We start from the raw sequence: 22,175 nt of genomic DNA on the forward strand, positions 1-22,175 counted from the left end.
TGAGGGTTGCACGACTATCATGCACCAGCCTCCAAACTTGGCTCCGATTCACAGCAACGCGTCCCACGGCGACTTCAGCTGGCACCTTTACACATTCTTCTCCTCTCTCCCTACACCCTACCAGACACCACCACCACCACCACGCCCCCCCCCCCCCTTTCCAACCCACTCCCTGCCGAAAAAATATCCGGCGTCGGCGGCCCGGCTGCATTTTAGCGACTGTCCAAAAATATATTCATCCTGAAAATGTGTGGCATCTCCCGGCCTCCGTACACACGAACTGACATTAATGACAAGGTCTGACAAGTGAGGGCGCGTGTTTCAAAACAAGACCAATGCTTCCGAGCTCCGGACGGGTTGTTGTCATCGGCACCAAAGCACCCTCAATCAAGTTTTTGCCTCGTAAGTAAACTTAAATATGATCGTTCTTGTCTACTGGAACGTTCTTTTATCAGTTTAAACCAAGACATACCGGTATGGCGGTGATCCGGGGGGGGGGGGGGGGTGCAGGATGGGAGCGGGGATCGGGAGGGGGCGGCCGAGCATGCCGGGGGGGGGGGGGGGGTAGCTGTAGGCAGTGGAAATGTAACTTGTAAGTTGCAAACATGATAAGAAATTGCTTGTCTGCTTGTAGCTTGAGGAACTCCAGCTGACCTGCTCATATTCATTCACATGTAGCGCTGGAGACATAACCTAGTTGTGAGACTGAGAGTGTGGTAGCAAGAGACCCTAAAAATTAAAAATAATGGCCTCTCAAAAATTGTCGATTTTCACCTCTAATATCCCACCCCAGATTTCATTTACATACTCATACATTCAGCAGTCATTCACGAAGCAAATGATCGACTTGAAACAGACTCCAAAAAAAAAATGTGAAAAATCTTGACGATTTCGGTGGCTTGTCCGTAAAAAAACGCCAGTTCCAACAGCTGTCGTCCATTTTGTTTTGTTAATTATGTAAATGCATGCATCACGTGATGACATCGAAAAAAATCTGCGCGCCCAATGTTTGTGGGTACCACACCGCTTTCAGGCGCCGCAAGTGGGTTCAGTTTTCGTCTGGTGCGTTGTCGCGGAAAGCAAAACAACGAGAATGCTTTCCACGACAACGCACCGGACGAAAATTGAACTTTTTGTGGTCTGTTTCAAGTCGATCATTAGCTTCGTGAATGACTGCTGAATGTATGAGGTATGTAAAGGAAATCTGGGGTGGGATATTAGAGGTGAAAATCGACAATTAGTGAGAGCCCATTATTTTAGGGTCTCTTGCTACCACACTCTCACGACTAGTTTATGTCTCCAGCACTACATGTGAATGAATATGAGCATGTCAGCTGGAGTTACTCAAGCTAGTCTGCTTGTATGTGTATCAGTGGGGGACACTTTTTTCACAGAAATTGCACCCCATCCAACAAATATCTGATTGGTTTAAAATATAATATTTAGCTTAAGAAAAACTCCAGCTCCATCAGGAATTTGACTAGCCCCGTAAATGTGGCCAATTTACTGGACTACCTCCGTAAATAAAGGCCACACTTCCACCATGTACAAAAACATGTTGAACTTTGTCAAATTTTGATTTTCACATTTAGGCTTAGTTTGTAGTTTATTTTTTCTTTAGAAGCATACTCACCCTCTTTATAGGCTGATCAGAAAGTGCTGCCCTTCTCAGATGTCTATTTTTCGTGAAATTTTCAGATTTGTTTGCACACGTTGGCGTATCAAAATTTCAAAATCTGGAAAAGGCAATACTTTCTGATTAGCTAATAAAGAGTGTGAGTATGCTTCTAAAGCAAAAATAAACTACAAACTAAGCTTTAATGTGAAAATCAAAATTTGACAAAGTTCGACATGTTTTTGTACATGGTGGAAGTGTGGCCTCTATTTACGGAGGTAGTCCAGTAAATTGGCCACATTTATGGGGCTAAAATTTGACTAAATAGGCTAAATGACTTAATAGTTAAAAGTCCAATTCCTGATGAGCATTTGGAGCATGAGTTTCTCAAGCTAATTATTATTAGGGATTTATTTAATGAAAGTGTGATTATTTTTAGTGCTAAAAGTAAAGTCACCCAGTGTGATCTTACCTACAGGTACTGTTGTCAGATTCCAGTTTTCTAAACCGAGACATTTCAAGACGTTGCCATGACAGCGGATGTGGTTAGTATTAACTTACATATAGGAATCTCCTATTAACATGCTGAATAGTCCAAGAAATTTGTAATGTGCGCCATCTTGTTCACGGGGCAAAAAGAACATGTGTTGCTGAGCATGCAATTGCATGTAAAAAACTTTTGCGCTTCCAAGTAATTCTGCGTCCATTCCAGTATCGCATCTATTTTTGCCCCATGAACAAAATGGCACATTATTTCTACGAATTTGCTTATTCCCTTTTGTTGCATCATCATGCCAGATCATGCCGGAATGTTTAAAAAAAGGTAATTTTGTTTAGTTAAAGCGGCTCAGTCAAACGTTGCTTATAACAACTGAGCATGCGATGTAGTGCCTCACAACCATCTTACAATAAATAGCACTCCGCACTAATGACATTTTGCTCCACGCCGTACGCACGCATACTCAGACAAAGTTTCGAACAATCACGCGTGCACTGGCCGCATGCATTCACATAGAAACGGTGCTGCAAGCGTGCGCATAATCTTCACACGAGAAGTTAGAACAGCATGTTTGTCTGAGATCCGGGTACTTGCTTCTATTTTTAATATTAGTGCGGAGTGCTATTGATTAGCGCCATTGCTATATTTACGAAGTCAACCGTTGCGCATGGGTCAGTTGTCAACCGATTGGTTCTCGGACTTTACTTCCCTGTACAAATAATCCTACAGAGCCATGAATCAGAAAGAAAAATAAAATTAATTGTACTTCAATAAAAATTGTATCTTGTTGTCCACAGTCAATCATCCTACCTGTGCACAATGCTGGAGCCTGGCTGGATGAATGCCTTCAGTCAGTACTCGACCAACAATTCACTGGAGGTTTAGAACTGTCTGTCTTCTTAGATGCATGCACAGTAAGTAGACAGAAAAAAATACATCTGTGAAGCAACTCTTGGTACAGATATTACGTTTACATACAGAAGAGCAAATTTGTTTATAGATTTTCCCAAATATATATATTCAGAACTCTTTAAAATGAATATATTTTAATTCCATTGCAACCACCGTGGTACTTGATCGATATGCAGCTCTGTTCCAAGATCCATGTCCAGTGCCTGTTCTCGTTTGGACAGGCCCAAGCCTAACTTGTAAAAGTGTTGGAGAAATGTTTAAACCTTTAAAAGGATTGCTTGAAAGATTTGCTAAACATTTACAAAAACTAAAGTTGGATTCAGAGCACCGTACAGCATACTTGTTGAAGTATTCTTGGGCATGATTTTCCATTTGAACAAGCAAGTATCTCCGCCCATGCAAAAGTTTATTTAACCTGTACTCTTGTTTTGTTGCAATATCTACAAGGATAAGTCAAGTGAGATCATAGAAAGCTGGAAGCCCAGACTAGAAGCTGCTGGTATGGCTGTTGTGATTGATGGACATAATGATAAATTGCCTAAAGGAAGTAAGTAGCTAGTGTTGTGGTTGAGGCCATCACAAGTCCTCACATGTCCATCAAATGTCAATCACAAGTCCATCAAAAGTCCTCACAATTCCATCACAAGTCTATCACAAGTCCCCACAAGTCCCTCAAAAGTCTCTCAAAGTACACGTCCATCACCAGTCATCACATGTCCTCACAAGTCCATCACAGGTCCTCACAAATCCATCACAAGTCCTTACAAGTCCATCACAAGTCCTCACAAGTCCATCACATGTCCTCACAAGTCTATCACAAGTCCATCACAAGTCCGTCACAAGTCCTCACAACTCCATCACATGTCTTCACAAGTTCACCATAAGTCCTCATAGGTCCATCACAAGTCCTCACAAGTCCATCACAAGTCTTTCACAAGTCCATCACAAGTCCTCACAAGTCCTCACAAGTCCTCACAAGTCCATCACAAGTCTTTCACAAGTCCATCACAAGTCCTCACAAGTCCTCACAAGTCCTCACAACTCCATCACATGTCTTCACAAGTTCACCATTAAGTCCTCATAGGTCCATCACAAGTCCTCACAACTCCACATGTCTTCACAAGTTCACCATAAGTCCTCATAGGTCCATCACAAGTCCTCACAAGTCCATCACTTAAGAATCACTAGTCAATCACAAGTCTTTCATAAGTCCATCACAAGTCCTCACAAGTCCTCACAAGTCCATCACAAGCCCTCATAAGTCCATCATAAGTCAGTCACAAGTCCATCACAAGTCCTCACAATTCCATCACAAGTCCATCACATGTCAATCACAAATTCATCATAAGTCCATCAAAAGTCCATCACAAGTCCTCACAAGTCCTCACAAATCCATCACAACACAAGTCCATCACAAGTCAATCACAAGTCCATCACAAAGTCATCCAGTAATATATCACGTCGTAGGATCTACAAATGACTCGCGATAAGGGGCATTTTCTGTTGTTAACTCCTGTTACTTGTGGCTGGACTTGTCATGGACCCCACTACATCACTGTGTAGCAGATACAGATGACAATATCTATTTAAATAAAAGCTCAATTTGAAAAAGTAAGTGGCCCACTTATTGTTTCAAATATTGACCTTTGTTACAATCGTAAGACTCGTCAAGGTGGGACTCTGGAATTCTATTCCAAAACTGGTGTTTTTATACTGATTACAGTGATTTTTTGCTTCCACATTAATTTCTAGTTCCTTGCTTGATTGACATCTAGACTGTTTCTTTTGATTCGTCTTTCATGTTCATGATGTTCTAGGTTTCCTCCATGTCTTTTGGTTGTTATTGTTGATTTATGATTAATGAATAAAAGACATGAATTAATAATGCTCATCCTTTCCTACTTTGCAGTTGGATATGCCAAGAATCGTGCCATTCTCCAGAGTCATGGTGCCTTCCTTTGCTTCCTGGATGCAGTAAGTTAATTGGATAAAAACTAGTGGTTAAAGTGACATTACAGACCAGAATACACCCAATTGGGCTACAAAGTGCGTTTCAAACGAAATTATATTTAGTCAATTATAAGTAAATTATATTAAAAAATTATATTAAGCAGTAACCAAAAAGCAGGCTTACCTCGGAGGAAAATCTTGCTTTAATCAGTGATTTTACAACAGAAATCTCCATGCGCCCGCCACCATTAGCACATCCACGCCATGAATTAGTGCTAGCCAAATTTTCTGCTAAAGTAAGCACAACTTTTCTGCTTACTGTTAAGCAGCGCCGTGAAATTGGGCCCTGCTCACAAAGACTCTTGTCTTGAATTCAGATCTTTTGAATCTGAGTGCATCATGTACATTTGTATAGAAAGTCAATATCAAATCAAAGCCAAAGCATTAATTGTGTGTTGTTGTCTACCCAGGATGACGTGATGGACTGTCACCGTATTGAGATGCAGCTGGCAGCAACGGCTGACCGTCCATTCACCGTAAGTCAATCAGGTTATTTAACTTTATGATAAGACATGGCTTTTAAAGCTATAGTCCATCATTTACAGCCATCCGAAAAAGTAACTGGCATATTATTGTTGAAAAACATACTTGGTTGAAAGATAGTAAGTGGACTAAACTCCCTGTGAAATTAATCTTTCTGGCAAGCTATCATTTTGAAGTAATCAACGAAAGAAGGCCTTTCCAACGGTGCGTCTTAAGACGCACCATAGGAAAATTTCAATTAGTACTTCATTTATAATTCGTCGGATCAGTGCGCGACATCGCGTATAGCTGCAATTCAAAACATGATTCAGCAACTTTTGATTTGAAATTGAGATCCTAGAATGCTGTTTTTCTTGGAATATACAGCTGAGGCTGAGCTGAAACTTCATCAGGTTAGTTGTTCAGTATCCTTCATTAGATTTTGAACACTTTTGTTGCTTCAAACGAACAAAATGCACAAATTACAAATGATGGACTATATCTTTTAGCTCACTACTTTCAGAAAGAATTATTGAACGGAATATCGCACCCACCCACACCCACACACTTGGCCCGTATTTTGTGGGGACCAGTTGAACGACAACCCACAACTTTAGAAAACTTCCTACAACATTAGAAAAATTCCCACAACGCGATCCTGGCAATAAAAACATCTGTTGTAAGGGCATATGAGATCATACTTTTCAGCGATTTTGTTCATTTCCAACAATAACACCGTGACTCAAAATCCAAAGAAGAATGTTCAAAACCTAACCTGTGGAAGTTTCAGTACAGTGGATATTACACTTTTCGATATATCAGTGAAAGACCATGCACAACTTTTTGATCACGAAACACGAGTTTGTCTATAGCACTCTTCATTGCCACAAATCATGGGCGTCAATCCTGGGGGGGGGGGGGGGGGGACAGGGGGACATGTTCCCCCCACTTTTTGAAGGGTGGGGGACACAATTTCAAATGCCCCCCCCCCCAGATTTTTGAACTCGTGCCTCATTTACAGGGCCCTATTATGTACTACAATGTATCTTTTGCTAAGAAAATATTGGTTAAAGTGGTCAGAAATTGCCTCAGATCGCACCACAGAGCATTTAGAATCCAAAATTAGGCCCCGAACCCCACGCCTTTAGCTTAGAATATAATAGCTTATTCAATGACTTCAACCTCGAAAATGATTTTTAAATTATTATCTTTTGCTGGGAAAATATTGGTTAAAGTGGTCAGAAATTGCCTCAGATCGCACCATAGAGCATCAAGAATCAATTTTTTTGGGGGGCCCTTAAGCGGGCCCCGAACCCCACGCCTTTAGCTGAGAATATAATAGCTTATTCAATGACTTCAACCTCGAAAATGATGTTTAAATCATTATTTTTCGCTCGCATTATTTCTGATCAAGGTATGTCCCCCCCACTTTTGAGAAGCGATTGACGCCCCTGCCACAAATCAGTCAGTAGACTGATCGTTGGAAATCACCTACATTTCTTGATTTGTTCTAAATGACAATAAGCCAGATGGGGTGTTTAGTACGGTTTTAAACCCCTGTAAGCTTTTTGCTAATAATTTGGAAGGTTACTTTAAGGATAAATGCAACTGATCCTATATGGCTAGTGTCGGTCTTGTTATAGATTACAGGTTGCCAGTTTAACAGACTACCAGCGGGTTCAACAGAACGTTACACCAAGTGGGCCAATTCCATCAGCCAGGAACAGCTAATGACACAGGTGATGAAAGAATAGAGAGGGCGTGTCGTAGAGCCCAAATGAGACCAATGTTGTAGATGAGACCTTCCGAGAGCTTACTCATTTTTATCCATTATTTCAAAGTTCAGAGAAAAAAATAAGTCAAACAACTTTGCTTCAGAATGTCAATATTTGATGAAGGAATGTTGAGATAATTTTTTGAGATCAACATTCCAGTTCATGTAAAATTACCTTAACCCATGCTTAACCCTAACCCTGCCAGATGCAACACAGCACGTCACGTGGAAAAGTCTGGTGCACTTTGATGCATTCAGCTACCAACACCAGTGCATAAACGGCCAATTCTGAGACAATGAGAGCTAAGTCCCATTGAACAATGCCACAGTTGTATCCTGCTGCATTTGGAAAATTATGGATTCTAGACGCTCTGGTGCAATCTGAGGCAATTTCTGACCACTTAAACCACGTTTTTTAGCAAAAGATAATCTTTTTAACAGTTTGGAATCATTAAATCAGCTATTCTAAGCTTTATAATTATTATGTACGCTACCATTTTTAATTGCGGACAAAAAAAGTGGGGGAGGGGACAAACGATATGATATCCCCCCACTTTAATGAGTTGTCCCCGCCCCCATCCCCCACCTATTGACGGCCATGAGTTACGAGTGCACTCGTGTAACTTGTTTAGTGATGCACTCTAGTAACTGAAGATCTATGGTTGTAACCAGGTTCAAGATAGCTCATCTGTATGGCTCGATGAAAATGTGTGAATTATCATTCTGTTCAGATCTACACAGCTCATGGGCCAACTGTTATCATGCCTACATGGTTCTGCTCAAGGGAAACATTCAACAGAGTTGGTGCATTTGATGAAATTGGCAAGGTAAGCACTTAAATTAGATTCTGTTAGAGTCTGTTAGATTCTGTCAGATTCTGTCACAATCAGATTTGTTATACATGTGATAAATTTACGCGTTTGAATTTGATAGTTTTCCCAGTAATCAATTAATACCAATGTGACAGTGTACAAATATAACATGGTTTGAGGGTGGATAGTTGATATTAGCTCCCCGAGGGTTTGGAAGTTGACTAGTTTCGCCTTGGGAACTAGTTTGTCAACTTCAATACCGAGGGTAGCTAATATCGACTATCCACCTGAAATAAACCATGTTATATTTGGTTTACTACACCTCATACATATTCAGTTGCAATTTTGTTGTGCTATCTGCCTTGTGCAGAAGTACCCCTTCACTGTTTGAAAAGAGAGAGGCTGGTGGGAAGCCGTTAAATCAGTTTTAATCAGGTGCCATCTTGTTTGTGCCAAATGAAAGGGATCGGGAGCAGTCTGCACACATCCCCTGTTATTACGTATATTAAATAAATAAGGAAGAGCGTGCGTGAACCACCAAATTGCATGCCCCACCAAAGAAGTCACCGTTGCTAGGCAAGATGCACTCTCTCTTGGTCATGCACGGAGCTCATAGCAAGCAGAGAAATTCCATTAAGCGACTGCTATAATTGGCCCAGTATCCATCATGATCATTTTTTCTCTATCACCAGGGAATGCCTGAAGACCTGCTGTTCTTCCTTGACCATCTACGTCTTGGTGGTAAGGTCATCCGAGTTGACCAATGCCTTCTCATGTACAGATACCATCTCACTTCTGCCACTCATTCCGTCTCCCAGTAAGCATCTGTTTCCCTTTGTTTACTAAGTACGACAATTATAACAAATGATCACAGTAGACAGACCGTAGCTGTCTTGGTGGTAAGACAATTTCAACCTTGGTCTTCCTTGTTGACCAATGCCTTCTTAAGTACAGATACCATCCCCCTGCTGCCACTTACTCTGACGCTCATTTTCATTAGCAACTGCTTTGACTGCTTGATAATTTCATCGTGGGAAGATTGCAGGGAAGTGGTTCAGAATCCTGCAACTTATACCCGATACAATGTCCGGAAATTGTCAAAAACGCATCCCAGATGGGAATTGAGAGGAGTCTTAATAATAATAAAATAACAATAAATAACACAGCACTTAAATGTCTGTGGGCATTTCGAAGTGCTGTCTGCTGTGTGAATATTTTTGTGTTTTTAATTGAGTTTGAATGAGTTTATTGAGGGTGAGTCTTGGATATGCAGGGGGAGCCTGTTCCAGAATGTTGGTGAAGAATGTTCAAAACCTAACCTGTTGGAGTTTCAGCTCAGTGGATATTAAACTTTTTCCAGAAAGCAGTGCAAAACCATGCACAACCCTTTTGATCGCAAAACAGAATTTCATCCATACCATATTTTATTCCCAAGAATCAGTCAATTGACAGATAGTTTGAAATCACCTACATTTTTTTATTTCTTCTAAATGACAGCAAGCCAGACAACACAATTTTACAGGGTGTTTAGTACCAGTACGATCTTTAATCCAAGTAAGCTGTAGGATAATAATTTGATAGGTTACTTCTTAAGATAAATGAAAATGATCCTATCTGCCTTTATTAAAGTCGATAGTATCTATTAAAGTCAAAAGTATCTATGCCATAGCAATATAAGATATTTATATCAACATGCCATCACCATAGAGAAGGTCAAGAACAACTTCTGACTTGCTCACAAATCGTTTTCTTGCCCTTGTAGAGAGACAATGTGGGACATCAGAATGAAGGCCCTTGAGGAGCGAGTCCTGAGCCAGTGGGATTCATTCACCATATGGAATGCCGGTAAACAAGGGAGGAGGTTCTATCGAAGCCTCGGTGAGCAGAATCAGAAGAAGGTCAGTTGGTGACAGTGTCTACCATATTTGACTTAATTTTTTACGATTTTCAGGTGTTATTTTTTTACAAATAAGTCAACCTCAATATGTCTGGAAAATACTGTAAAAGTACCATAAGGTGATTTTTGAGGTACTAGGTAGAGCTGTATCATTTAAGGAAGTGCGAAATACTGAACATTTTTACAGGAAATATCTCTGTTTCGCCTTTGTGACAACATGAACTTCAAATGGGCATAATTCACCATGGATTGTTAGTCCATTTTCAAAAATGAAATGGATATTCCCTTGTAAAAGGAACACGAATAAGCTACCATTGACTTGTTGCTCAGAAGAACCACGTTTGTGCCAGTCAAACTTTTTATTAGTTCCACAAACCAGGGCCTGCTGGTACCATAAACATCTAACAACCTAGAACTGACATTTCTATCTGCTTTTAAGTTGTGCACTTCTGATATCAACACGCTGTGTCATATAACCGTTGCGTTATACACGACGCTCATTCTGATCATAAATAATGCGTGCACATCGTTCATTTGTCCCCTTGTGTGTTCAATGCGCAACGATGATGAACTTCCACATAACATGGCGAGTATAGGCGCAGCGTTTTAATATCAGAAATGTCAGGCAAACATCATTTCTAGGTTTTTTTTTATCCCCCTGGCTTTGAAGCCAGACAGGGGGATATTGAGATCGCGTATTCCTTCTGTGTGTTCGTGTGTGCGTGTTCCAGTTCACTGTAATTTCAGTCATCAATCTTAATCCAACTTGAAAGGTGGTCTGTGGAGAGAAGGCCAACATCAAAAAAACTTTCCAATATGGATATTTACGAGGTCTCTGGAGAGCTCAGCTAAGTATTACTAATGACTCTAACATTATGTTAGTCCTGTGTCTCAACCAAACTCTCCATTCAACCCAAACTCCCAATTCAACTGAGAACTGGTGCCTGCCAGGTGGGCAATCAAGGCCGTCACTGAAAATTGTCCTTACTAACTGCCTGTTCCTGTACATGTATACAAACATGGATGATTGCGCAAGTTTTACTTGCAGTATTTTTTAAAGATGTCTATGGCTGGTACAGGCTGATTTAGCAAGGCCAGAACAAGTACACTGTGATTGGCTGTTATAAAGCTGATATTGACATCTCAGGCTCATGCACCCACAATCCCCAGTCAGTACCAATTGCCTTCGTTGAGAGCAGTTTTGCACATCCCCACCACCTATCCAAGGGCAGAGGTGACGTCAAATTTCTATGAGCTGTCATAGAACGATTCTGTTTTAGTCATTGACTTTGGGTCAGTATTACGCTCGGTTCATGCTCGGTGCGAAAGCGAAAATGAACGCGAATTTGTGACGTTATGGCAAGTATTCGCGCTGCGAATTCGTAAAAGTTGAACATATTTCAACTCGGGCGAATTTCGCAGTGAGTGTTTCATGATGTCAAATTGGCTTTGCATTTGTGAGGAGTATGAACCGGGCTTTATGGCGTGCGCATTACCCGTGGCACAGAATGTGCATACACTGATAATGTCAAGTGAATAGGCACATTGCTCTGCGATGGATGCATTTCCTTCACAAGAATTTTTAAGTAGTAAGCGGTCACCCAGCCCAGCTTTGCCTTGGATAAGGTGTTGGGGTTTGATTCCAGCAACTGGTCGAATGTTGTGTCCTTGGGCAAGCCACTTAACCCCTACTTACCTGTTTCCACCCATGAGTATTAAAGGGCACCAGCATAAGCTGGGGAGCAGCCTGCAATGGACTGGCATCTCATCCACTCTGGGCTGATGAGCCATATTGGTTCAGGTTACACTTCATCCTTTAATTTTTTACTGCCCATGTGTGTTTTATCATTTGTAGGCGGCTCAATTTTGTGATATTGACGTTAAGAAGATTGAGAAGGGTGTGTATATCTATGAGGAGAGCAAGGTACAAATCTTGTCATATTATGCTCAATTTTTAAGTACACATGCAATAGCACTCCGCTCTAATGTTAAAAATAGAAGCAAGTACCCGGATCTCAGACAAACATGCTGTACGAACTACTCGCATGAAGATTACACGCACGCTTGCAGCACCATTTCTATACGAATGTGTGCGGCCAGTGCGCGCGTGATTGTTTGAAGGTTTGTCTGAGTATGCGCGCATATGGCGCGGAGCAAAATTGATGTCATTAGTGCGGAGTGCTATAATGATGTTTGCCACAAACTTTTTGCATTTGCCAGTTGATGTCTTTACGAAGGTTCTTGAAACGATAGTTTCTTTTGCAAAATACTAGCTATTATTCAACATATAATAATCTCCACGCCAGTTTCCTCCAAAAGAAATGCAATACTGTTGCCCAAACAAAAACAAAAGTTGTAATGGCATAGGCTATTGAATCATTTGCTTTTCATGCATTTTATTTGTTTCCAATAATACCACTCAAAATTGAAAGTAGAATGTTCAAAACCTAACCTAAGTCTCAGCTCAGTGGATATTACACTTTTTGCACAGCCTTTTGATGATGAAACATGATTTTGCCTATAGCACTCTGTATTTCCAAAAATCAGTCAATTGACTGATCTTTGGAAATCACCTATATTTCTTGATTTCTTCTAAATGGCAGCAAGCCAGTCAGACTAATTTCACGGGTTGTTTAGTACCAGTACGATCTGTAATCCAAGTAAGCTGTAGGATAATAATTTGGGAGGTTACTTTTGGGATAAATGCAAATGATCCTATAACCTTTTAAATGACACTCATATAATGCATGTCTGTATCCAATCTGTTCAATGAACAGCTTCCTCACAATGTTTTAACATTTAGGTATAAATTTTTTTGTTGATTATAACCTTGCCATGTGTCAAATTAATTGTTTCTACTAAAAAAAAAATTCTCCTTAGCTTCTTCTTCTTCTTGCATGTGAAACCAAAAAAAGTAGTTAAATCTCTGGGTGCTTGCTGAGAAGCCACTCTCGAGTTGCTGCATCTGCATCAACATCGATCAGGCCATGGTACTCGTTTGGAGGGTGATAGAGGGGGCACTCGGAGGTGATGTGGTCAGCAGTCTGCTGCTCCGCTCCACATTCACAAGCTAGGCTCTGGGATAGGCCCAACCTCCTAATGTCAGCATCAGTGGTGTAGCCAGGAATTTTTCAGTTGGGGGGGGGGGGCGCTGGGGGGGGGGGGGGGCTGGAACATTTCATGGGGGGCGTCATGTAGATCAATGATAATTTTTTTAGAAACTCAAAATCTCAGGGGGGGGGGGCAACTGGGGGAGACAAGGTTTCATGGGGGGCTGTTGGCCCCCCCTCCCCCCCCTTGTTTTTCAAATTTGAATAAAGGAGCAGGGTTTGAACCTGTGACCTCTGGACTGCCATTCCAGTGCCCTACCAACTGAGTTGGCGGTTCCCCATTTTGTCAATGTCTTTGTTCAAGGGGTGCCAGTCAGAAGCCATAAACCCCTAAATGCCCATGTAGCCAGGGACCACGCCAAAAGTCATGATGCTAGCAACATTAACAATGCTTTAAACTTGGGAAATAGCAAACGGGATCATTCATAGAGGATACAGCTTTTTATTACAAATAAAATTCCTTTTTTTCATGCAGGTTATTCCAAAGCCACGTGTGCCCATTGTTCATTTCAGTCAGGCTGCACCACCTTTTATCATCTGCGTCAAAATGGTAGGTGTCTTATTCCTGTCAAGATTTTGTGCAGAAAAGTTGTCGATTTCACTTCAAAAGTTTCTGTCCACAAAGTACAAAATGCAAGTACAACTTTATCACAGTTTATTTTGAAGTTTACTTGGGAGAAAAAATGAGTTGTTGAGACAATGAAATATTTTATTATTTAATTCACCGAAAAGCTGGATATTTGTTCATAATTGCACTTCAAGATTAATGTAAATAAGGTATCGAAAAAAGAAATCAGCTGTATTATGCTCAAAAAGCTAGGTATACCAAATTATTTGCTTAAGTGTTCATTGTTAACTGTCATCATTAAGAAATTAAAGAGAACTTGGAGTTTACAGTCATTTGGATGATGCCTGAAATGTGCAAAAATGAAAGCCGTAGAGAAATAAGTGCCCTGCCATGTAAATGTAATATACAACATTTGCTTTTGCTGTAATTTTAAGAAATGGATGGTTTTGGGCTGAGTATTTTATAGCAAAATTGGTACACTGAGCTGTTTAAAGTTTTGCGTTCATTATGCTGGAAAAAAACAAGGAAAAAGTGCTGTTCTTGTAGTCTGGTTCCCTGACCCTACTTAAGACGAAGCGGACCAATTTATAGACGTCAGAGAATTGTCAGTTCAGGGAACCAGACTAGCTGGCTTGCACCCATTCACGGATTTGTAATCAATTGCAAACAAAATGTGGACTAACTAAATTTGGTTATTTGAGGGCAGTATTTTAAAAAAGTCAGTTTCTATGTTGGAAATTGATACCAAAAAAAATCCACTTTTCTTAAAAAATGACAGCCCACCAGGTGCCACGATTTTACAGGATGCTTGAGACTATTATTCACTTACAGTCAAAATAAGGTATTTCATAATAATTTGGTAGTTCTGTTTTTCTGTTTTTTTGATATTTGCAAATGTTGTATATTAACTTTGACATAATCTTGCATTGTTACTAAACTTTGCCACTTTTTCCCAAATCAAACTGAATGAGAAAACTCATGATTAACTTTATGTTTCGTGTACACTAGAAAAGTGTTATGTCTAGAATAATTCCATTCCTCTACAGTGAAAACAATTTAAACCAATAACACAAACAATATAATTATTTCAATCACTACAAGACCTGAAATGAAAGTTACATTTTGAGCCCCTACTTTACTCTATACTTTTAGCATTGACCATATGCAGCTGCTGCTATCTACATTTTTCAATTTAATAACGCTTAAACATGAAATAACTTTGTAATTTTTTTTGACAATCAGGACCTTACTGGTGGCAGTTTTGAGAGCAACCTGGCCTCTCTAAACCTCATTGAGGGAAAGGATTACATCTTCTTCAGCTAACACAAAGACATTGGTGAAGTGAGACACAACATTTAAATGTTTATTGCGTTTTTAAACACTATTTTTTGAAAACTATTTTCCATGGCCAATTATCACAAATTCACTACAATTGATTGAAGCTCTTAAGACCCTAGACATCCACTACCAAGACGACATTTTCTTGATTACATTCAATTTATAAGCTTTCATACCAACATTGGACCACAAGATATCGATGACACACTTCTCACAATTACAATTTTTACAACCTTGCTAGAATACCCTTTCAGAATTTTATACATATTTAAAAAAACTACATACATTCACGAGCAATTACAGCAACTTAGCAAATAGGTAATCACATCTTCAACCAGAATCTAGGCATACAAACGGGATCATAGCACTCAGCACAACTCGCAGGCTCATATTAGCTCACAGAGAATACAACTTCCATAACCATCACAAACATCCAAACATTTTAATATTTCAAAGATACATTGACGACGGCTTAATCATCATGCGAAGCACCAAAGAGTTCAACCGTACACATCTCATCAAACTACTCGCCCACATCTATCCAAAATCCATACCAATCACATTCAACATCAACAAAAAATAGTTAACTTCTGAGACCTACGCATGTCCATCAACCACCATACATTACATTACCATATTTACCAGAAACCATTCCAAAAGTTCACATACGTACACTTTACTTCCAATCGCAATACTAATATTATTTTGTTCAAGTATCATCAAAGGAGAATGCCACAGAAACAACACACACAGTGCACCCATACGTGAATACAAACACATCATTAAACTCTTTACAATAAGGTCGTAAAAATGCGGTTTCACCAAATCACACATTTCAAAATCCTTACTACCCTTCCAACACATCAACACACCCAAAGAACATCAGCATATCAAAAAACAATTCCTATATGGCACCATCAAATACATGCACTATAAAACAACCAACAACATGTATCACACACGAAAAGTCCTCAGAAAAACACCTGCTTAACGACAATTATACATGCCCCATCACTTAAAAAAATGGTATCAAATTCAAACAAAAACCATTTACTCCTGGGTGGAGGACTCGAACCCACAACCTGCAGCTTTACCTGCAGCTTTACCTGCAGACCATGAATCCAATGCCCTTAAGCAAGAGGCCACAGCACTTCATGAGGCCACAGCACTCATGTTATGATGTAACACAATTGAAGAGGCAAGAATGTCTCGACTATCAGACTGTTCAGCCTTCGACAATCTACATGCTATTTTTGTAAATAAATAATTTCTTTTGTTTCAACAGTACATTAAATATAATGTAAATAGCCAACACAATTTTTGTCTCACCTAAATCCCACCTAAAAACCTTCATAACAACAATTTGACTTCAAACCGATAATTGCATTAACCTCACCGATCACTTTCTCCTTAAGAATCCTCTTCCATAAGAACCCTCCTGAAACCACAACGTTGCAATTAGTGTTGCACAAAAAGTTGCCAGAAATTTGGATATCTCGTAGTCATAATTTTTTCTTTAGTAATTCGTTGTTATGTCAATACATGGCAGTAAGCCATTGAACAAACCTTTCTCATAAATATTTCAGTGAAAACAATTTAGGTTCAGAATTTCTACAGAATAACAGATAATAAGAACAGTGTCTCCCTGAAATGACATCACAGAAACAGCGCCCTTAGTAATCCACAAGGCATGAATTGTTTTTAATGTTTAAAGAAACGTATTTTTCAATAAACTTAAAGAAGATTAGAAAAACCTTCCCCCATTAGAATGATCTACTTTGGCAAAATAGTTATAATTGCTTGGATAAACGCATTCCCCTTAAATAAGACACTTTTATTATAACAGAACTTTTATTTTAATAGAACTTGAAAAATGCATATTGTGTACTTGCCTTGTCGATAATCTTCGCACACCAAATACATCCCTTCACCAAATTCATTGAAAATTCCTGTAATATATAAATCCAATGAAAAACAATTATATTATTTTGTTTTCATATACCATGTTAATACATTTTAACTGCCTCTTCAAATAAAAAAAAATTGTTGGTCTCACCATCACATTTTTAATTTCCTTAAAGTATATTGATCTTAATAATTCATTAACATCATTATATCATTTTGTATTTTATATATACAGTGAAATCTCGATATGTCAAACTCTGATAACTCAAAACAACTGTTAAGTCAAACCAAGAATCCATTCCCTTCAGTAGTATAACAATGATATACAATCCTACTTAACTCAAAACTCTGCCTAAGTCAAATTTTGAACCTGTTTCTTTGAGGTTTGACTTATCGACATTTCACTGTATTGGTAATTTGTGTCAAAAAAGTTACGGGTTTTTTATATTCTTTAAAATAAAATGTGTTTGTTTTACTCCAGAAATAACTAATATTGGTGTTATAGTTTTAATATTCCTACTTCACCATCAGTCGTCCCCAATATAAATATCCTCCACGCCACGAAGATTAGCCTTCATAGTTCTGTCTGAAAGATATCATCCTAGTTGGTCTTCTTAATAATGCCCTCTAAAAATTTCCTCCTAGCTAAAATGGTTTGTCTGCTCATTAACTCCCATTTAAAAATATCCTCCTAGCCAGTTTGGTTAGTCTCTTCCATTATGATTAATTAAATTGAAGTTAATACCTTTGTATAGAAGCACAAGAAAGACATCTACCTGATGACATCGATCTCTGCTCTCCAATTATCTTAGTGACATCCCTTATCGACCTCCGTTTTCTTCTCTCAGGAAGACCATCTTTGTAACAATGAATTAATACAGTTTAATTGTTCATTGAATAAACCTCAACTTTCCATCTACAATTTTTTTTCCTCATGAAGATCCTTGACATTCTCCATGAATCACCCCAAAAAAATCATCCAAGCCAATATGGTTCTCCATAATTCCCTTCTAAAAAATATCATCCAAGCCAAGATGGTTAGTCCCCTCTATAATTCCCTTCTTAAAAATATCTTCTTAGCCAAGATGTTTAGTCTCCTACATAATTCCCTTCTAAAAATATCATCGAAGCCAAGATGATTAGTCTTTTCCATAAATCCCTACTAAAAAAATATCATCCAAGCCAAGATGGTTAGTCCCCTCCATAATTCCCTTCTTAAAAATATCTTCTTAGCCAAGATGGTTAGTCTCCTACAGAATTCCCTTCTAAAAATATCATCGAAGCCAAGATGATTAGTCTTTTCCATAATTCCCTACTAAAAAAATATCCTCCTAGCCAAGATGGTTCTCCTCCATAATTCCCTTTTAGAAAATATCATCCCAGCCAAGATGGTAAGTCCCCTCCATAATTCCCTTCTAAAAAATATCCTCTTAGCCAAGATCGTTAGTCTCCTCCATAATTCCCTTCTAAAAAATATCCTCGAAGCCAAGATGGTTAGTCTCCTAAATAATTCCCTTCTAAAAAAATCTTCAAAGCCAAGATGGTTAGTCTCCTACATAATTCCCTTCTAAAAATATCATCGAAGCCAAGATGATTAGTCTTTTCCATAATTCCCTTCTAAAAAATATCATCCAAGCCAAGATGGTTAGTCCCCTCTATAATTCCCTTCTTAAAAATATCTTCTTAGCCAAGATGTTTAGTCTACTACATAATTCCCTTCTAAAAATATCATCGAAGCCAAGATGATGAGTCTTTTCCATAAATCCCTACTAAAAAAATATCATCCAAGCCAAGATGGTTAGTCCCCTCCATAATTCCCTTCTTAAAAATATCTTCTTAGCCAAGATGGTTAGTCTCCTACAGAATTCCCTTCTAAAAATATCATCGAAGCCAAGATGATTAGTCTTTTCCATAATTCCCTACTAAAAAAATATCCTCCTAGCCAAGATGGTTCTCCTCCATAATTCCCTTTTAGAAAATATCATCCCAGCCAAGATGGTAAGTCCCCTCCATAATTCCCTTCTAAAAAATATCCTCTTAGCCAAGATCGTTAGTCTCCTCCATAATTCCCTTCTAAAAAATATCCTCGAAGCCAAGATGGTTAGTCTCCTAAATAATTCCCTTCTAAAAAAATCTTCAAAGCCAAGATGGTTAGTCTCCTCCATAATTCCCTTCTAAAAAATATCATCCTAGCCAAGATGGTTAGTCTCTTCCATAATTCCCTTCTAAAAATATCCTCCTAGCTAAGATGTTGATGCTCCTCCATAATTCCCTTTTAAATGATATCCTCCTAGCCAAGATGGTTAGTTTTCTCCACTATTCTCCTCGATATTTCCCTCTTAAATAATCAATACAAAAATTTTTGATAAATTATTAATACCTCGATATACAAATACTTTTGCAACGAACTGTCGCGTCAAGGTCACGACTTTTCTCAAACCGGCCATCTCACCTCCGATGATGATATACAGGGCGAGTCAAGAAAGCGGAACCCAAACCCCCCAAAAATGTATTTCATATTTAAAAATATATGTAGCACAAAAAAGAATGACTGGAAAGCCAATTTCATAAACTACTTTCTGATGAAAAAATTCTGAAATAGCTCAATCTGTTATATTACCATTTAAACGCAATGACCCTAAAACCACTTTCGCCCAACAAATTACAATTTCGAGAGTCGTCGTCACAATTGTCTTCCAACATCACCAGCGATAAAACAGTTTAAAAGTTAAAAATATTAAACAAAGTCCTTTTGAAGGCCCGTCTTAAAAATAAAAAAAAGATTTTATAAATCATTTTGTTTGCCCAAGCAGGGTTGTATTGTGTACTACAGTTGTTGACAGCTGTTGAAACAAGTATTATGTGTCATTTTCTTTGTTGTTCCAAACAATCGGAATACAAAATAAATTGCTTGCTTTTTTGGGGACGAAACAGGTTTTAGGGTCATTGCGTTTAAATGGTGATATTCTATTAAATGACTTGCTCCAACGCCTTCTGCATTAACTCGGCAATTGAGATTTTTCATCCATATAATGCATGTTTGTTTCCAATCTGTGTTCACCGCATAATAGTTTATGCGGTACCCGCTGCTATGTACATCAGATTTGAACCAGCCAACCGATCCTGTTAGCTCGGTGGTCGAGTGGTAAGACATCTGCACTAGAAAGCGGGAGGTCGTGGGTTCGAGTCCCACCAGAGTGATATTTCCAACTTTCACTCGGGAGGTAACACAGTGTTTAAATGTCGATGAAGGGCAAAGCCTGATTTGATTTAATCTGTGTTCAATGGGTAGCTTTGCCACAATGTTGAGATCTCAAGCATTAATTTAATTTTGTTGATTGCAACATTGGCTTGTTGAAATACTGAAATCAGTTGCATTCCGAGAGTTTTCCCCCCTCAATGAATGTTGTCATTTTTTCCAAGAAAGTTATTCCTAAGCCTATACGCTCTAAAAAAAAAAAACACCCAGATTGACTGTAATAACCAATATTGGTTCCTAGGTATTCCCAACATTCATTTTAGTCAAGCTGCACCATCTGTTTCACCTCTCTCTTTCCTTTTATGACTTCTTTTGTAGAAAACTTATTGATTTCACTTTCTAGGAATTGTTTGGTATTCATTATCCTTCGGCTGCGGAGTAGTCGACTTCAAGCTTCTTCCATTTACTGCGATCTTGGGCAAGTGTTGCGATTTGGTCTGGTCGCAGCATGCCATCACTATCTCCAAGCAAGCGTTGAATACAAGTTAGGTATGATGTGCGTTGTCTTTCTGGTCTCTATGGTGGCCCTGAAGGGACATCGCATATCGCAAACGTGTGCGCATATATGGAAGTGTAGATAGGACATGGTTAAAAAAAAAACTAATTCGTACGTACGAATTACTAAACCGTACGTACGAAATACTAATTCGTACGTACGAAATACTAATTCGTACGTACGAATTACTAAACCGTACGTACGAAATAGTAATTCGTACGTACGAATTACTAATTCGTACGTACGAATTACTAAACCGTACGTACGAATTACCAAACCGTACGTACGAATTACTAATTCGTACGTACGAATTACTAAACCGTACGTACGAATTACTAAACCGTACGTACGAATTACTAATTCGTACGTACGAATTACTAAACCGTACGTACGAAATACTAATTCGTACGTACGAATTACTAATTCGTACGTACGAATTACTAAACCGTACGTACGAATTACCAATTCGATACGGCACTTTCAGTAGTGCTGGCGCTGTCGTCATGTAGTTACTCCTGGACCAGATTAGTAACTGTGCTTCTGACTAATTAGACCGATATGAAAGTTAGTCCTTTTACTTGCCAAAAAAAACAAACGTTTTAAAATGGACCGTCAAGAGATTATTAAGCTGTATTTTCAGCTCGGTTTTAGTCAGAAGGAGATATTGTCTTGCCTTGCTCTGAACCATGGAATAGTTATTAGTCAGAGACATCTACGCCGACTTTTAAAGAAAGGAGGACTGTATAGGAGGAGAGGGTATTCAGATATCCTTAAGATTGCATCATTTGTTGAAGAACAATTGCAAACATCTGCTCAGTACTATGGATATCGCTGGATGCACGCTAGGTGCATTGAGGAGGGGTTTGTTGTTTCACAAAACACTATTCGTATGATACAACATTTGCTAGACCCTGAAGGTGTTGCAGCAAGGAGGAGACATCGTTTGACACGCAGGATCTACACAAGTGCTGGACCCAACCAGACGTGGCACATGGATGGGTATGATAAGTTAAAGCCGTTTGGCATTGCGATAAGCGGATGCATAGATGGTTATTCTAGACACTTGATTTGGTTAGAGGCATACACCACCAATAACGATCCCAAAATAATACTAGGCTACTATCTGGCAGCAGTTTCTTCTAGGCACGGATGTCCACGCGTAGTGCGGGCAGATATGGGGACCGAAAATGGCCATGTTGAGCAGGTACAGACGTTTCTCAGAAGAAACGACGAAGACAACATGGCTGGTGCTAAAAGCTTTTTGTATGGAAAGAGCACAACTAACCAAAAGATGGAGGCCTGGTGGAGCTTTTTCAGAAAGCACTGCACTCAATATTGGATGGATATCTTCCACACTCTCAAAGAGGACGGGCTGTTCAACGGTGACGTGTTAAATAAGAACTTGATACAGCTTTGCTTCCTGAGAATAGTACAGGTATGGCCTATTTCTCTCGGTTATATAGTTCTCAAAAAATCAAAATAAACAATGTGTTTCACGTGTACCATACAAGTACTCAG

The 22,175-nt window shown here is 39.1% G+C and overlaps 1 protein-coding gene across 2 annotated transcripts; it reads left to right on the plus strand.

The window, feature by feature from the left end:
- The first annotated feature begins 212 nt into the window (after nucleotides 1-212).
- On the plus strand, nucleotides 213-17,393 carry LOC119736181 (UDP-GlcNAc:betaGal beta-1,3-N-acetylglucosaminyltransferase-like protein 1). 2 transcript variants are annotated; one of them, XM_038210205.1, is made up of 12 exons: nucleotides 217-402; nucleotides 2,094-2,160; nucleotides 2,912-3,028; nucleotides 3,474-3,573; nucleotides 4,936-5,000; nucleotides 5,447-5,512; nucleotides 7,142-7,237; nucleotides 8,004-8,099; nucleotides 8,777-8,901; nucleotides 9,847-11,905; nucleotides 13,567-13,641; nucleotides 14,902-17,393. In XM_038210205.1, the coding sequence occupies exons 2-10, from the start codon at nucleotides 2,146-2,148 to the stop codon at nucleotides 9,992-9,994; spliced, it is 828 nt and encodes a 275-aa protein (XP_038066133.1). In that variant the 5' UTR covers nucleotides 217-402; nucleotides 2,094-2,145; the 3' UTR covers nucleotides 9,995-11,905; nucleotides 13,567-13,641; nucleotides 14,902-17,393. The 2 variants fall into 2 exon arrangements, with proteins under 2 accessions (XP_038066134.1, XP_038066133.1); XM_038210206.1 differs by lacking the exon at nucleotides 7,142-7,237 and having other exon boundaries at nucleotides 213-402.
- The last annotated feature ends 4,782 nt before the right edge of the window (nucleotides 17,394-22,175 follow it).

This window comes from Patiria miniata, unplaced genomic scaffold (genome assembly GCF_015706575.1).
Source record: "Patiria miniata isolate m_02_andy unplaced genomic scaffold, ASM1570657v1 HiC_scaffold_29, whole genome shotgun sequence".
In the NCBI taxonomy this organism is placed as follows: domain Eukaryota; kingdom Metazoa; phylum Echinodermata; class Asteroidea; order Valvatida; family Asterinidae; genus Patiria; species Patiria miniata.

Bases quoted from the DNA above. Each gene is read 5' to 3' on its own strand.
- LOC119736181 (XM_038210205.1), top strand. The intron at 3,029-3,473 runs GTAAGTAGACAG...AATATCTACAAG, and splicing joins TCTTCTTAGATGCATGCACA to GATAAGTCAAGTGAGATCAT. The intron at 7,238-8,003 runs GTGATGAAAGAA...CATTCTGTTCAG, and splicing joins AGGAACAGCTAATGACACAG to ATCTACACAGCTCATGGGCC.